Genomic DNA, 17,375 nt, shown 5'->3' with positions numbered 1-17,375 from the left:
TGCTCACCCACCACTGTCTCTCTATCTTTCAATTCAGCCAACGACCTGTCTCTGACGAATTCATCATCACACAAAGAATATATTATGACAAGTCCTTTGAAGTCCTTTACCCTGTTTGTCAACTTGTCTCATTGCTTAAATAATGATTGGCTCAAAACCAATCAACACATCAAATTGGGCTGGCTTATAAACCGATCCATTAATAACTAATTAAAATAAAAAAACGTTTATTTTTTACTTCTGCAAGTAGTTTTTCAATAGAGAATTAAACTCCCTTAAAAGGTCGTTTATCTCTTCCTGAATGCAATTAAACCGCTTCTGTTCCGTCACAACGGTGCCAAGTTTCTTGAGTGTTTCCTCTTGAAGCTGCTGGGCTTTTTTCTGGTTGGCAGTTGTCGGCTTTTCTTGCGTGATGGGGTGACTTCCTCGTCTTCGTCGGCGGGATCCTTGGCTGGTGACACTTCGGATGAGGAAGGACCTGAATCTCGGTCCAGCTGGACAGCTGATGAAAAGACCGGTGATGAGACTGCAGTCTTTTCCCTCTCCCTGTCTTTGCCTTGTTGTCACGAATGGTCTTGTACCTTAAACAATTGGGTTAACGATAATCAAATTGCATATCAGTTGTGCAGGTTATTAGGTCAGTGGTGATTCTACAGCCACTTTGGACTCCAAACTTCACACTACACATGAATCCCCGGACCCAATCCCCCTCTTAAATAACGATGAAGGCTTTGTACCTGTGCTTCAGACTTCTCCACTTCTCATAACACTGGGAGCCCGTCACCTCCAGACAACCCTTTCAAACCATAATTTCCGCCACCATTTTCCAAGCTGTCTTCATGCGAATACAACTGCGCTTTCAAAGTTGTCTTTGTTGCTTTAAATCCAATCTATCAGAGCACTGAGGAGGTTGTCCACTGGAACCCTGTAGAGGATGATTGTTGATACAAAGAAAATATTTAAACAAGAAAAACACTAAAACATACTTGACAAAAAATAGTGAGTCCAATAAAGAAACATGAGGATCGTTATGCTCATCACAAGCGTATATGCCCCCCCCCCCCCGTTTCTCGACTGTTTCCCTCCAATCAAATAGCGGCGTAGCCAGGACTTTTTCGGTGGGGGCACACAGGTAGGGGGGCATTACTTCAAGTGGGGGGGGGGATTGGCAGTGGTTGGGGTATGCTTATTTTTTGGGAGGGGGACACCATCCTCTTATTTTCTTGGCATTTTGTGGCCGCGCTAGTGATTCGATCGCACGGAGCTTTTAAGGGGACTTAGGAAGAGGAAAACAAATCTGGAACAAATATTTGTTTGAACGAAAAATATCTTCGAAAAAAACTTTAGCATCGCGCGGACGTGCCTTCATAAAGACACAGACGCAAGTGTTAAAATTATGTTCTGTAATAGTATAATAGCCTAGGCCATGTTTACTTTATAACTATACCTTTTGGTTTTGATTACTTAGTTTTGGGTGGTATTTCTTGCACAGTCCTATCAACCACATCATCTTCACTAGTTGATGGAGCTGTGATGTCCAAACCGTTACTAGAGTTGCCTCCCATCATAATTGTGGCTCCGTCAATGGCTGATGCAGGAACAACGATGCCAATATCATTTAGGCCATTCATAATCGATTGTCTTGCAGCATTATTATCTATGAATATAAAACAGTGATGTAAATGGAATCGGATGTTAACAAGTCAGAGTGTGTTTGCTTCAAAATTAATATTAATTTTTCCGATCTGTTGATCTGAAATGCATTGAAATTTTCTGATCATTTTTATTATATTATTTGATTACTTGGGGCATTCAACTTAAATTTGAAGATGCCCACGAATTTGTTTTTAGTGTACGTTTTCGTTTAGAGCAATCTATTTTGCTTTGTGCATTAAAATTGTAACATTCTTTATGCAGTTTTGATGCCATTTAAAGTCTTGTATCTTTACATTCCCTAAGGTTCTTGAAAGAAGGCCGGGCTAATGATTTGTTTCCACTGTAAATCAAGCTTCCAGTTGTTCAAAGTTTGTGAACAAATTAAATACATCTATGAGAGACACCAAAATTATGTTGATGTTTGTTTATCATTTAAAGGTGCAAAGTCCGATTTGTCAAAATTCGTTCAGAGAAAAAACCCGATTCAGGCCCCTTTAACATTGAATATCTTTTCTGTTCTCTTATTTTTTTGTAAATAATGATTAAAAAAATGGACGTTCAGAACATTTATAAGATGCTTTAACATGCTTTAAACTATATTTGAAATAATGTCTTGCCAATTAATGAACATACATGTGTAGGCCGATTGTAACTATCCAATACTACACAAAATGAGTGAAGCCCAGCCTAGAATGTTTGTATGTGAGTGAACATTAATTATTCTTTTTCCTCTTTTTATTTATCCAAGAATCTTTCAATTTAAATTTATGTCATTAAATTGAATGAAAGCCGGGAATATCTTGTATGTACACATAATAGTGATCAATTGTTAAGTCCTTCATTAGTTCACAAATCTTTCTAAGATAGATAATTAATTTCGTAAAAAACTATTAAGCCATTTTGTTTCCCTTTATGCGTATAGCATGTATAGTGTAAGCCTATGCCGTTTATGTTTTTTTCTAAAGAAATACACAGCTATTTTTATTATTAACACAGTACAGACGTATTGCACTAAAAACAGAAGAGTCTACTTATACTGACTGTTAAACTTACCAGAAATAATCTGATTTGCCACAATTTCAGTCGTAGTCAGGTTGAGTTTTAGGCCCGATTGAAGAGTAAATGTCATCGAATTGTTAAATTTCGTCCATTTTGGAAGTTGGCTAATGTATGCTAACACCTCATGCGCATCCGCGCTCCAGTTTAAAAACGTGCGCGTAAAATGCCAAACGTGCGTGTTGTTTGCCTGAGCGGAACGCACCCCTGGTAAAAGTGGCTAGAATATGATAAGGATGTGGTACCACACTGAATGTGTCTTTAATATTACTTATAATGTATAATAGGCCAAGGCCCAATTGTTAATGTTTCTGTAAACTGGAGAGATGGGCGGAATGGTCACTTTTAAAGAAGGTAATCAATGAAAGTGTTAGAAAAATAACATTAGCCTGTATATAGGCCTACTGTAATATTGGTAATAACCTAGTTACCTGCAAGATTATTATCCCAACTGGAAACCTGTGTGTACCGCCCGAATACGATTACGGCCAACTCATTACGTGATGATCAGGCAGACCCATTTCCGGCCGATCGCTCCCGTCCTGTGGGGACCTCCATGGTACTACTAGTTGCTCTAAGCGGAGCTCAAGGTTGTAGACCCGACCAACCAAATAGCCACACGGATGTGTTTGGGGTCCCCAATCGGTGTGCACGTGACGTGCGGAAGCAGAGAGTAAATACTCCCAATTCTGTGTGGCTGATGCATATAAATATAACCGCAGTCTCAGACTTGAAATCAAGTCTAGTCGTGGAAGGAAGTTGCGTCGCAGATCATACACTGTGAATTCTAAATCGGGGACTTAATTCTTACTCGGCCGTAACATTCCTGTATTTATACCTCTACATCTGCATTTTTTCTATACTTAACAACAATTTTCCTCACACAGGTCAAGCTGTCAAAGAGGAAAAGTTAGAGGCAATGAGGATGTCGCCTGTGTTTGCCGTCCTGATAGACAAATCCACCAACATCAGTGGAGCAAATGCTTGTATACATCAAGTATGTGGATAAGACGGAAACACCGACGTCTCATTCTTAGAAACCAAAGAGGTATATACAATTATTGTAATAGCTTTGAGATTTATTTCAAATGTTTGTTTTGAGCACCTCAATAAATGACTGTGGGACAAAGAATAACAGTATTAATGTAAGCCGTGCACCTATGCAATGAGATCAGTCTAATAAATCACCAAGTACACAATTTATGTCTGTTTAACAATAACAATGTATTCTTGTTTATTTCACAAACAACAAGTTTAAAACAAGTAAGTTTACTATATAAAAAAAGGATACGATCGTCGTATCAGGCCTTAATCAAAGATCTCTGTTTTGTTCAGTTTGTGCACACGCGATCCACGGTTACCGGTATAGTTGGTGTACACTGTTCCTCCCTAGGTAGTAGTAGTTCCAATCCCTCTCCTGATGCACTGACGATCCCCTTCCCGATGAAGAGTTCCAACAAGGATCAGTGGTGAATACTCAAGTTCCAAGGGACATCCATCCAGTAGGGCAGGCACACACACACCACAGTTATCCTCCAGTTTACCTGAGACAACTGAGAGCCAACGACTACTGTATATGAAAACCGATGTTCTGGTAGGGTTTATGTATTAACTTTCTGTTAATGGTTCATCAAAAACACAATGTATACAACAAAAAGATAACTTTGTTTACAGTTTACACGGAGATGAATTTATCGGTACATGCAACAACATGGCTGCCTCCTGTCACAACTATATTTGGCCGAATGAGGGCGCTATATTGATTTGGAGCAGGGGCTACACATCCCCCCTTCTAAACTGGTGGCATCGTCCCGATGCTACTTTTAGTCGGGAAGAACAGTGGCTTGCAGAAACCTGGAATCCAATGCTCTAGTGCGTTCACACTGAATTTGTTACATGTTGGTTGCCCAAACGTATCGTATGTGAATCTCTTAGGTGGTTGACGCTGTCTACCTGACTTGGATACATCAACCTTTTCAGAAGTCTCCATGGATTCAACAGCAGAGTCTGTCTTCACAGATACATCAGCAGTTGAAGCGTCTTCTGTTACCACATCTTCAATACTTGTACTCTCACAAGGGCTAAGCATGCTGTCGATGACTACTTCTGCGCCAATGTCAAGATCTTCACCCACATCTGGTATGCACTCAAGCATCTCATTGCTAACCCCGCTTGAATCTTTCAAGATAGGAACTTCACTTCTGACTTCCTCAACTACTGGGTATATGTCACTAGTTCCATCACCTACCAAATCTCTCGACTGACTTTCGCAGGAAATCTCAGCATCAGGAACCAGCATAACTTCTTTGTCGCAAGCTAGAGAAGCAGCCTTTCCACCTTCTCCATCAACATCTGGGTTGTTGATCATGGGCTCACTCACTTCTTGACCTACACCACAGGGATCTGTTTCCATCTGTTCAATCCCTTCTGGACTAACACCAATGGAATCTGTCCCCATCTGTGACCAGGTCGAAGTGTGGCTGTTGGCTTCATCTAGTGGTAAATTGTCATCATTGGTAGATTTCCATCCCAACGGAATGAATGGTTCTGCATCAATCTGCAACGGGCTGGTAGCAACAGTGGAATCTTCAGAACCTTTCTGAACCTCCTCACTATCATTTTCCTGGAAACTGGAATTTTCAGGGACATTAACTTCAGTACCCGAAGCCGGAACTTTCTTTTCACATTTAGACCATATGGTGATGATATTACTTGTGTCATCATCATCGTGATCTTCTGTCAAGCTTTCTTTTGCTTGTCTTACTTTACTTGGCACTTCCAACCTCTGGTGCTTCATTTGTCTTGTCACCGGTCTCTTAGGTGTTTCCACAGCAGGTGGGGTTTGATTTTCACCGGTGAGTACTCCAATTGGCAGGATCATGTTTCGATGCAACACCTTGGGTGAAACAGGAATCCCATCATTTGGATGACTGACAACACAGTACACCGTGTCTTTCCACTTATCTGCAAGCTTGTGTGGGCCTTTGAATCCAACGTTTCGAATGAGTACCCTATCACCCTCTTTCAACTCGCTACCCCTCACCCTGAGATCGTAACGCTTCTTGTTCGATTCAGACAGTTTTGCAGACTCCATCGCAGCACGCTGATATGCATTCTCCAGACTCTTCCGGAGCTCAGAAACATACTTGGAATGGTCTTTGTTTGTGACACCATCTGGGGTTGTGCCGAAGCATAGATCAAGTGGTATTCGTGCCTCTCGCCCGATGATGATGTAGTATGGTGAGAAACCTGTACTGTCATTCCTCGTACAATTATATGCATGTACTAGTGGACCAACAAATTTGCTCCAGTTCTGCTTCTTGTCTTCAGGAAGAGTGCCAAGCATGCTCAGCAAGGTTCTGTTGAAACGTTCGGGCTGAGGATCACCCTGGGGATGGTACGGTGTTGTTCTTGATTTCCTAATCCCCAGAAGATTAGTAAGCTCCTTGATCAAATTATTGTCGAACTCTCGACCCTGGTCGGAATGTACACGCCTTGGTAGTCCATAGTACATGAAGTACTTCTCCCAGAGTACACGAGCTACAGTACGAGATGACTTATCACGAGTCGGGTATGAGAGCGTATCGTGAGAAATGGTCAGTAACAACTAAGATATACTGGGAACCACTGCAGTCTGCCTCCAACTTAAAGAAATCAATGCACACTAAATCTAGAGGGCAAGTAGTGCTGATATTCACCAGTGGAGCGGCTACTTTCTGAGTTGTCTTGTAGGACACGCATCTTGCACATTTGGAAACCCACTCCTCTATCTGAGTTGCCATCTTCGGTCAATAAAACTGACGTCGGGCTAATGCAACTGCACGCTCAGCTCCAAGGTGTCCAAGCTCATTGTGAACTCCGAGTACAGCTTTCTCTCTGAAAGAACTTGGTAAAACCAATCGAAAGCATTCTTTCTCCTGGGTGTCTACTACTCGACGATACAGTACTCCCTCCCGTAGGCATAGTTTACTGAACTGATTCATCATCAATCCAACTTCCTTTGGGAATGTCGAGGTTCCTTGTGGCTTTCTGCCTTCTGCAACAAAACCAAGCACCATTCTGATGCTCTCATCTGCAGCTTGCTCTGCTTTCCAGTCAACAGATTCACCTTCAAGATCTGGAGACTGAACAAAGCTCTCGTAGTCAATGGGTACTGCTTTTGCACTCAACGCCAATGAATGGATGAGCGAATAACTTCCAGCTTCAACTGACTCGGCTGTATTATCTTGATGATTCATGTCTCCCTGGTAGTTTCAGAAATCGCACGCATGGTGTCTCTTTCAAGTATTGGTGGACAATCATCTGCATCACCTTCGAGTCTAGCTTGGAGAATGTGGATTTTCTCAGTCTGATCTCTCCCAGAAGCTTCGCTAAGGATTTTTTCATGAGGACGTCTCGAGAGTGCATCAGCATCTTGATTGCATCTCCTCGGCTTGTAGTGTATTGAGAAGTCATATGATGTAAGGGCTGCCAGCCACCGATGACCTGTGGCATCTAATTTTGCTGAAGACAGCACATAAGTAAGAGGATTATTGTCAGTGAAGACCTTAGTACCACGAGCTGAATATATATAGTCTTTGAACTTGTCTGTGACTGACCACTTGAGACCTAAGAATTCGAGTTTGTGTGCAGGGTAATTTCTCTCCGATTGGGTTAATCCTCGACTTGCATAAGCAACAGGTCGTAACTTTCCTTTTGATTCCTGGCACAACAATGCTTGTATACATCAAGTATGTGGATAAGACGGAAACACCGACGTCTCATTCTTAGAAACCAAAGAGGTATATACAATTATTGTAATAGCTTTGAGATTTATTTCAAATGTTTGTTTTGAGCACCTCAATAAATGACTGTGGGACAAAGAATAACAGTATTAATGTAAGCCGTGCACCTATGCAATGAGATCAGTCTAATAAATCACCAAGTACACAATTTATGTCTGTTTAACAATAACAATGTATTCTTGTTTATTTCACAAACAACAAGTTTAAAACAAGTAAGTTTACTATATAAAAAAAGGATACGATCGTCGTATCAGGCCTTAATCAAAGATCTCTGTTTTGTTCAGTTTGTGCACACGCGATCCACGGTTACCGGTATAGTTGGTGTACACTGTTCCTCCCTAGGTAGTAGTAGTTCCAATCCCTCTCCTGATGCACTGACGATCCCCTTCCCGATGAAGAGTTCCAACAAGGATCAGTGGTGAATACTCAAGTTCCAAGGGACATCCATCCAGTAGGGCAGGCACACACACACCACAGTTATCCTCCAGTTTACCTGAGACAACTGAGAGCCAACGACTACTGTATATGAAAACCGATGTTCTGGTAGGGTTTATGTATTAACTTTCTGTTAATGGTTCATCAAAAACACAATGTATACAACAAAAAGATAACTTTGTTTACAGTTTACACGGAGATGAATTTATCGGTACATGCAACAACATGGCTGCCTCCTGTCACAACTATATTTGGCCGAATGAGGGCGCTATATTGATTTGGAGCAGGGGCTACACATCCCCCCTTCTAAACTGGTGGCATCGTCCCGATGCTACTTTTAGTCGGGAAGAACAGTGGCTTGCAGAAACCTGGAATCCAATGCTCTAGTGCGTTCACACTGAATTTGTTACATGTTGGTTGCCCAAACGTATCGTATGTGAATCTCTTAGGTGGTTGACGCTGTCTACCTGACTTGGATACATCAACCTTTTCAGAAGTCTCCATGGATTCAACAGCAGAGTCTGTCTTCACAGATACATCAGCAGTTGAAGCGTCTTCTGTTACCACATCTTCAATACTTGTACTCTCACAAGGGCTAAGCATGCTGTCGATGACTACTTCTGCGCCAATGTCAAGATCTTCACCCACATCTGGTATGCACTCAAGCATCTCATTGCTAACCCCGCTTGAATCTTTCAAGATAGGAACTTCACTTCTGACTTCCTCAACTACTGGGTATATGTCACTAGTTCCATCACCTACCAAATCTCTCGACTGACTTTCGCAGGAAATCTCAGCATCAGGAACCAGCATAACTTCTTTGTCGCAAGCTAGAGAAGCAGCCTTTCCACCTTCTCCATCAACATCTGGGTTGTTGATCATGGGCTCACTCACTTCTTGACCTACACCACAGGGATCTGTTTCCATCTGTTCAATCCCTTCTGGACTAACACCAATGGAATCTGTCCCCATCTGTGACCAGGTCGAAGTGTGGCTGTTGGCTTCATCTAGTGGTAAATTGTCATCATTGGTAGATTTCCATCCCAACGGAATGAATGGTTCTGCATCAATCTGCAACGGGCTGGTAGCAACAGTGGAATCTTCAGAACCTTTCTGAACCTCCTCACTATCATTTTCCTGGAAACTGGAATTTTCAGGGACATTAACTTCAGTACCCGAAGCCGGAACTTTCTTTTCACATTTAGACCATATGGTGATGATATTACTTGTGTCATCATCATCGTGATCTTCTGTCAAGCTTTCTTTTGCTTGTCTTACTTTACTTGGCACTTCCAACCTCTGGTGCTTCATTTGTCTTGTCACCGGTCTCTTAGGTGTTTCCACAGCAGGTGGGGTTTGATTTTCACCGGTGAGTACTCCAATTGGCAGGATCATGTTTCGATGCAACACCTTGGGTGAAACAGGAATCCCATCATTTGGATGACTGACAACACAGTACACCGTGTCTTTCCACTTATCTGCAAGCTTGTGTGGGCCTTTGAATCCAACGTTTCGAATGAGTACCCTATCACCCTCTTTCAACTCGCTACCCCTCACCCTGAGATCGTAACGCTTCTTGTTCGATTCAGACAGTTTTGCAGACTCCATCGCAGCACGCTGATATGCATTCTCCAGACTCTTCCGGAGCTCAGAAACATACTTGGAATGGTCTTTGTTTGTGACACCATCTGGGGTTGTGCCGAAGCATAGATCAAGTGGTATTCGTGCCTCTCGCCCGATGATGATGTAGTATGGTGAGAAACCTGTACTGTCATTCCTCGTACAATTATATGCATGTACTAGTGGACCAACAAATTTGCTCCAGTTCTGCTTCTTGTCTTCAGGAAGAGTGCCAAGCATGCTCAGCAAGGTTCTGTTGAAACGTTCGGGCTGAGGATCACCCTGGGGATGGTACGGTGTTGTTCTTGATTTCCTAATCCCCAGAAGATTAGTAAGCTCCTTGATCAAATTATTGTCGAACTCTCGACCCTGGTCGGAATGTACACGCCTTGGTAGTCCATAGTACATGAAGTACTTCTCCCAGAGTACACGAGCTACAGTACGAGATGACTTATCACGAGTCGGGTATGAGAGCGTATCGTGAGAAATGGTCAGTAACAACTAAGATATACTGGGAACTACTGCGGTCTGCCTCCAACTTAAAGAAATCAATGCACACTAAATCTAGAGGGCAAGTAGTGCTGATATTCACCAGTGGAGCGGCTACTTTCTGAGTTGTCTTGTAGGACACGCATCTTGCACATTTGGAAACCCACTCCTCTATCTGAGTTGCCATCTTCGGTCAATAAAACCGACGTCGGGCTAATGCAACTGCACGCTCAGCTCCAAGGTGTCCAAGCTCATTGTGAACTCCGAGTACAGCTTTCTCTCTGAAAGAACTTGGTAAAACCAATCGAAAGCATTCTTTCTCCTGGGTGTCTACTACTCGACGATACAGTACTCCCTCCCGTAGGCATAGTTTACTGAACTGATTCATCATCAATCCAACTTCCTTTGGGAATGTCGAGGTTCCTTGTGGCTTTCTGCCTTCTGCAACAAAACCAAGCACCATTCTGATGCTCTCATCTGCAGCTTGCTCTGCTTTCCAGTCAACAGATTCACCTTCAAGATCTGGAGACTGAACAAAGCTCTCGTAGTCGATGGGTACTGCTTTTGCACTCAACGCCAATGAATGGATGAGCGAATAACTTCCAGCTTCAACTGACTCGGCTGTATTATCTTGATGATTCATGTCTCCCTGGTAGTTTCAGAAATCGCACGCATGGTGTCTCTTTCAAGTATTGGTGGACAATCATCTGCATCACCTTCGAGTCTAGCTTGGAGAATGTGGATTTTCTCAGTCTGATCTCTCCCAGAAGCTTCGCTAAGGATTTTTTCATGAGGACGTCTCGAGAGTGCATCAGCATCTTGATTGCATCTCCTCGGCTTGTAGTGTATTGAGAAGTCATATGATGTAAGGGCTGCCAGCCACCGATGACCTGTGGCATCTAATTTTGCTGAAGACAGCACATAAGTAAGAGGATTATTGTCAGTGAAGACCTTAGTACCACGAGCTGAATATATATAGTCTTTGAACTTGTCTGTGACTGACCACTTGAGACCTAAGAATTCGAGTTTGTGTGCAGGGTAATTTCTCTCCGATTGGGTTAATCCTCGACTTGCATAAGCAACAGGTCGTAACTTTCCTTTTGATTCCTGGCACAACACTGCGCCAAGCCCATAGCGGGAGGCGTCAACATGCATCACAAATGGTTGCGTCACATCAGCAAATGCCAGAACTGGTGCAGAACATATATTGTCCTTAAGAGACTGGAATGCTTCCTCACATCGAGTTGTCCAGCAGGATGCAAACGTCACTTTGCTGTCTCTACAGTTGCTTGGAGTAGTCCTGTTAGTCAATGTCTTTTTCTTGTCGACTGCAGTCAGTTTATGAAGAGGTTTGGCTAACTTTGCAAATCCATCAATGAAACGCCGATAATATCCAGCTAATCCCAGAAATGAGCGAACCTGCTTGACATCTGTAGGGGTGGGCCAAGACTTAATAGCTTGTAGTTTATCTGGGTCTGTCTGCACACCTTCCCTTGACACCACATGCCCAAGGTACTTTACCGATGTACAACATAGCTGGCACTTTTCAGGAGCAATCTTCAGTCCATACTCGGACAGTCGACACAGAACTTTGGCCAACCGTTCCTCCATCAGTTCCAAAGTGGGGGCAAATATGATAACATCATCCATGTACACCAGTACTTCACGAAGATTCAACCCGGACATACACTGCTCCATTAATCGTTGAGAAGTAGTGGGTGCTCCCTTTACTCCCTGTGGCATGCGTTCAAATTGAAAGAATCCAGCTGGGCATATAAAGGCTGTCTTTTCCCTGTCCTCTGGTCTCATGGGGATTTGGTAATAACCAGATTTTAGATCTATGACTGAAAACCAGTTGCATCCATGCAGACAATCTAAAGCCTCCTGCACAAGTGGCACTGCATACTGATCGGGTATTGTGCGTGAGTTCAAGGTACGGTAATCAATGCATAGTCTCATCTTTCCAGTTTTCTTTCTCATGATAACTATTGGGGACGCATAACGACTTTTTCGATTCAGTTATCACTCCAATGTCCAACAAATGCTGCAAATGATCTCTGAGATCACTCAAGTCAGCTGGTAAGATTGCGTCGTGATCTCCCCCCGAATGGTTGTTCATCTGCAAGTCTTATGTAGCCCAGAGCTCAAAAGGTGATAGCGCCCTCAAGGCTGGAACAGGTGATAGCGCCCTCAATTGACTGCAGATGTCCAGGCCATGTGAGAGTGTTTTATGGCAGACATGTTTGTTGTTATGCATGTCATGTAAACGTTTGCTCATCGTTTTGTTTTTGAAATAACATAGTTGAGGGAGAAATAATAACCTCCTGTTAGCAGGTTTTGTGTTCCTGCAAACCAGTAAAGATTTATTGGCAGTTGTTGGCTCTCAGGTAAGAGTTTGTTTTATTATAAATCATTTCCTAAAGAGTTTCAAGCCTCATGTTTTTTCACATGTGCTTATGGATGATCATTTTGGTTTAATCTGGGGGATACTGCAAATAATTATATGGCTTGTTTTTAAAGGTTTATAAAGCATATTAATGTCCAGCAAATAGTGATTGTATTTTTGTGGATATTTTGCTCTCAGATCTCAGATCTACAATCTTAGATCTTCTCTATGAATAATCAGCTTTCTCAAGTTGAATAAACTTTAAACTGTTGGAGTGTTGGTACTTGGTGACGAATGAAACTGCGGACCTTCCACATCTGGACTCGCTGTCTGCTGGACTGTGGAATGCGTGGACTGCTGGACTGGGTCTAGACGTACTACCTAGCTGCAACAAGTTTCCCCGGGACTTCTGAACTATTTGACCTACTGCGTACCTACATCTGTACATGTAGCTGCAAGGTGTCGAGTGGAGGAGGAATTACAGTGCCCGTATCCTTGATATTAATCGTGGAATTGAACTCGTGAACTGATAAATCGGATATTAATCGCGGAATTGAACTCGTGAACTGATAAATCTAGGATCCTAGTGTTTTGAGATTGTTTATAACTATTGGCCAATAGTTAGTATACAGCTGTTAAGAGTTTTATTGCAGTTTGCAATTTTTTTGCTAAAAGTTAAAGTTTGTTTAATATCTTGACGAAGAAAGAGCTGTGAAGAGCATTAAAAGTGGTTGTTAAAGGTTTAATTCTTTTGCACTGATTCAGTTCGTGTGTGTGTTACATAATTGGCGATCTTGCCAGGACCTACTCGAAAAGTAGAGGCCTGAAACTAAAAAAAAACATCTGCTCGTGCAAGTTGAATTATTAAATATATTTTAGTGTTCTTCATAGCTGGTGTTTAAACAGGTTTAATTTTAGTGATTTCATTCTGAGAGTCAACAACTGATTTGTGTGTTGCATAATTTTTGCATTGCATTGTCAAATTCAAACGTGCCGCAGCACGAAAGTTTTGTTTGATATTGAAATTTTGTTTTGTGTTTATTCAATCGTTAATACAAAATGCCTGACTGTTCAGCAGAGCTTCGGGAATTAGGGTTGTCATGGTGCAAAAAGGAAGATTTACGTTTTACTCATTGTTTTCTTCTTGTCAGTGCAACCACGGTACATTCTCCCACAGATGACATAGCCCTTGCTTTATACCAGACCATAAACCATCTCGCTAGTGTTTCGCGCCAGGATAGAGACAGCCAAACTCTTCTTCTCGTCGAATTTGACCTTGCCATGAAGGATGTCGAACTTCCTCATGATGGGAGGATTCGACTTGATATTTCCGATGAACAAATTGTGTTAACAATTCAACAATTTAACTCCCCTCGTGAAAAGGTAACAATAGCGGACTTAATGTTGCGAGGTATGCTGCCGTCGTCGTCCAAAGACTTGCCATCCTCAGCAGAGAAACAACCTGAAAATCATGGAGAAGAAATGAAATCCACAGCCAATGGATCAAAGGATGTTGCAGTGGGGTTGAGAGAGGCGCTGTCTATGTGCAAAATATCAAACAGCCGAAGACTTCCTTCGCTTTCTGGATCTAAGCAGCCAGCCCGAGATGAAGAAACCTTTGATCTGTGGGTGGAAATTGTCCATGGGCAATTAGAAGAGGAAAGCGATGAAGGAGAGAAGAGAAAGAGACTAAGAGAAGCACTGCGTGCCCCAGCTGCAAATATGATCACTGACTATAGGAGAGACAACCCACAAGCCACAGCAGCTGATTACCTAACTGCTTTAGAACTTGCATTTGGTGACACACAATCAGCAGAGGAGTTGGGAATCAAGTTTCATCAGCTACATCAGAAGAAAGAAGAAAACCCCTCAGACTTTCTGACACGCCTTCAGGGTCTTCTTCGGAAGCTGATTCGAAAAGGGGGTGCACTACCGGATTCAGCAAACTCACTGCTGTTGTCTCAGTTCATTCGTGGAACACTATACAACGACATGATGCTTATCAACCTCAGACTGAAGGATAAAGTGAAAACACCACCTACGTATCTATCTCTTCTTCAGATGGTGAGGAGAGAAGAGGCCGAACAAGCAGAAAAGATCAGCCATAGAGAGCCCGAGTCTGTTTCCAACCCATCTGCAGTCTCCATCCCACAACAACAACCTAAAACACAGGCCAAAAGTTGTAAGTTTGACCAGAGAGGTGATAAAGGCAGAGCAAATCAGCGTCCAAACTTTTGTTTCAAGTGCGGTTTGGAAGGCCACTACCGTCCCAAATGTGCCAATCCATCCGACCCAGATAAAGTCAGCGAAAGGTTTATCCAATTCTATCTTCAGGGAAACGGGAAAGGGCATTCCAAAGAGGCCGATGCGATGCCCCAACAGAACTAAGGCCATGCAGTACTCAACCAAGTTACCAATGTCAAGCCGACACCGGCATTCCAGAGGGACTGATTGGGGGACTGACCATCAGAACATGCAAGGTGGATGGGGTAGAGACGAGTGCACTTGTAGATAGTGGTTCCCAAGTGACACTCATTTAGGCGCCTTGTCAAAACGTCCCGGGCGTTCCTCCGCTGACAGTCTGCGGACTGGACAGCAAATACCGCCGTTGCTAAGGACCTCGGACAGTCCGCGGAAGAACGGCCATGTGCGTTGAAGCGCGGCGAAGTTAATGAGCTATCCATGCCGGGCGCTATTGTTGGTATAACAATAAGTCTCATGAATAAACAAGTTGTATTTTCATGTCATGAATACCAGCGGCTTGGACGCGGACCGGCCGTGCTCTCCCAGAATGGTACATTTTCAACTAGTGAGTACCATCGTCCTGGAAGCGGACAGGATGCACCGACAAGATCATTGTACCACGCACGTTGGTAGTGCCAGCCGACCATCCTGCTCACGTGATAATCGCCAGCTACATGTTTAGACACTATAGTCAACCAAATCGGCGACTTTGAACCTCAACATTCCAGAGGCATTCAACAGGCATCAAACAGGCATTCACGAGGCTTGTATTTTTGAAAAGGCACAATATGTTGAGTCCCGGCTAAACAACTCAAAATGTTAATCACTTTATGAGTACGTCATCACCAAATAAATCCCTTACTATAAAAAAAACAAGTTTGATTCGATGTAAAATATTTGCCACCCTAGTTAATAAAAGTTTAATTTTGTAAAAACAAGTTTGCACTGGCTGCCAATTCCGATCATTTTAATGGTTTATTCACAATAAAAGGTTTTCACGGCCAGAGGCCGATTTAAAACATTAAATTGTGCATTACACACGTTGGACCATCATGTAATTGTTTGGTGTTTAAATTTTATTTAGGATGAACTGCAGTTTAGCGGTAGTTTTGCATAATACGTTGTGGATGGGTCATTGATACAGTGATCGATACATGGGTATGGGGGAGGCTACGATGCATTGTTTGGGGAGTCAGGTTTTCTATTATAGCGAAACACTATGAAACGGCGTGGTAGTCACAGAGAAAGGATGTTTTGACCTTGCTCCAAAATATGGAAATTATTATTATTATTACTAAGATTATTTATTATTATTATTATTACTTATTCTGCCATTTCAACATTAGATGAAAATACAACAAATACTTCCAGATGGGCTAGGAGAAACAAAAGCAAAATAATTAATGTGGTCCATAGACTTGCCTAAACAAACCATTTCTACAATTCACATGTTTCGGTCATGTTACCAAGCCTTAAAAATCACTCGTACGAGAAAATGGCTTTACACACCCTTAGTTTGCTTTTGCCATGCAAAGGTAAAGCCATTGTTCACCACCTGGGTTCCTCCGTGGTTCCGCCGGCAGCCGGTCCGCGGAGTCGCCGTATGATCATGCTTATTGATATTTAAATAAGCTGGGCTTCACAATAGCCGACCGGTCGCTCCGCAGAGCCGCCGGAATATTCATGTTTATTGACATGTAAATGAGCCGTCGTGGCCGTGGACCTTCCCGGTTGCTACGGGTTCTTTTGTTACAAAAATCCGCGGACTCCCGCAGAATGCACGCGGAATGGAAGAGCTTGGACGTTTTGACAAGGCGCCTTACAAGAAGTTTTTTGATACAATTGAAAGATCACTGTACCCGCTGAAAGATTTAGTGTTGTGGCCTGGTGGTGATGATCTTATGCCATACTTAGGATGGACTGAAATCAACCTTGGGTTCAACGAGAAATTCTGTGGTACACAAAAGATGTTTCGAACTCTTGCTCTGGTTGTCCCCGATAGCAGAAGTGCTGTTGATTACCAGCTGATAGTTGGTACAAATGCTGGAGTATTCAAGGACTGCTACTCAGAGGTGCAGCGTGACTCAAGTGGAGTGACGATTGATGCAGTTTGTGATAAAATATATGAAGATATTAGATGTTCGACAAAAGCAAGCCCTGATGGTTTACTTGGGTATGTCAAACTCAAAGCCAGAGGCAGAGTGGAGATTCCAGCTGGGTCAACCAAACGAGTAGTGGGAGTGATCAGAAATAAATGTGGGAAGTCTGTTACCAGATTAATGGATTCATTTGTCCCAAATAAGCTACCTGGAGGGATAGAGGTTTCTTGCTCGCTTTGTACTATCAAGAGAGGGTTTAGTAAAGTAAAGGTCTGCCTCACAAATCAAAACCAGAACAACAGGCCTGTTATTTTGTCTCGAAGATGTATTGTAGCAGGGGCGTACCTGACATCATGGGTAAGTGACACAAGCAGCGAAACCAGTGATGTTCCGAATCCATCTTCATCTGGAGTGGTACAATGTAAGGTGACATCGTCAACAGTGAAGACACCGCACCAGACTTCACCGAGCCCATAGTGTTCAATTACAGAAGAGGAATTCCGGAAATTAACCTTTGATTGGGGACCGATAGATGCCAAGGAGAAAGAGCGACTACTAAAGATTGCATTTCAGAGAGCTGAAGTTTTCTCTACACATGAGTAGGAT

At 42.7% G+C, this 17,375-nt stretch overlaps 3 protein-coding genes across 3 annotated transcripts; 1 reads left to right on the top strand and 2 right to left on the bottom strand.

The window, feature by feature from the left end:
- Positions 1-4,504: 4,504 nt before the first annotated feature.
- On the bottom strand, positions 4,505-6,226 carry LOC117299190. Its single transcript, XM_033782649.1, has one exon. The coding sequence runs from the start codon at positions 6,224-6,226 to the stop codon at positions 4,505-4,507; it is 1,722 nt and encodes a 573-aa protein (XP_033638540.1).
- A 2,011-nt stretch (positions 6,227-8,237) lies between these two features.
- Positions 8,238-9,959, bottom strand: LOC117299188. Its single transcript, XM_033782648.1, has one exon. The coding sequence runs from the start codon at positions 9,957-9,959 to the stop codon at positions 8,238-8,240; it is 1,722 nt and encodes a 573-aa protein (XP_033638539.1).
- A 3,868-nt stretch (positions 9,960-13,827) lies between these two features.
- Positions 13,828-14,814, top strand: LOC117299187 (paraneoplastic antigen Ma3-like). Its single transcript, XM_033782647.1, has one exon. It carries the CDS (start codon positions 13,828-13,830, stop codon positions 14,812-14,814), a length of 987 nt encoding a protein of 328 aa, XP_033638538.1.
- Positions 14,815-17,375: the final 2,561 nt, after the last annotated feature.

The sequence above is a fragment of the Asterias rubens genome, chromosome 14 (genome assembly GCF_902459465.1).
Source record: "Asterias rubens chromosome 14, eAstRub1.3, whole genome shotgun sequence".
NCBI classification, from domain to species: Eukaryota; Metazoa; Echinodermata; class Asteroidea; order Forcipulatida; family Asteriidae; genus Asterias; species Asterias rubens.
Note: the sequence above shows the minus strand (reverse complement) of the source record. Positions and strands in the feature narration are given on the sequence as shown.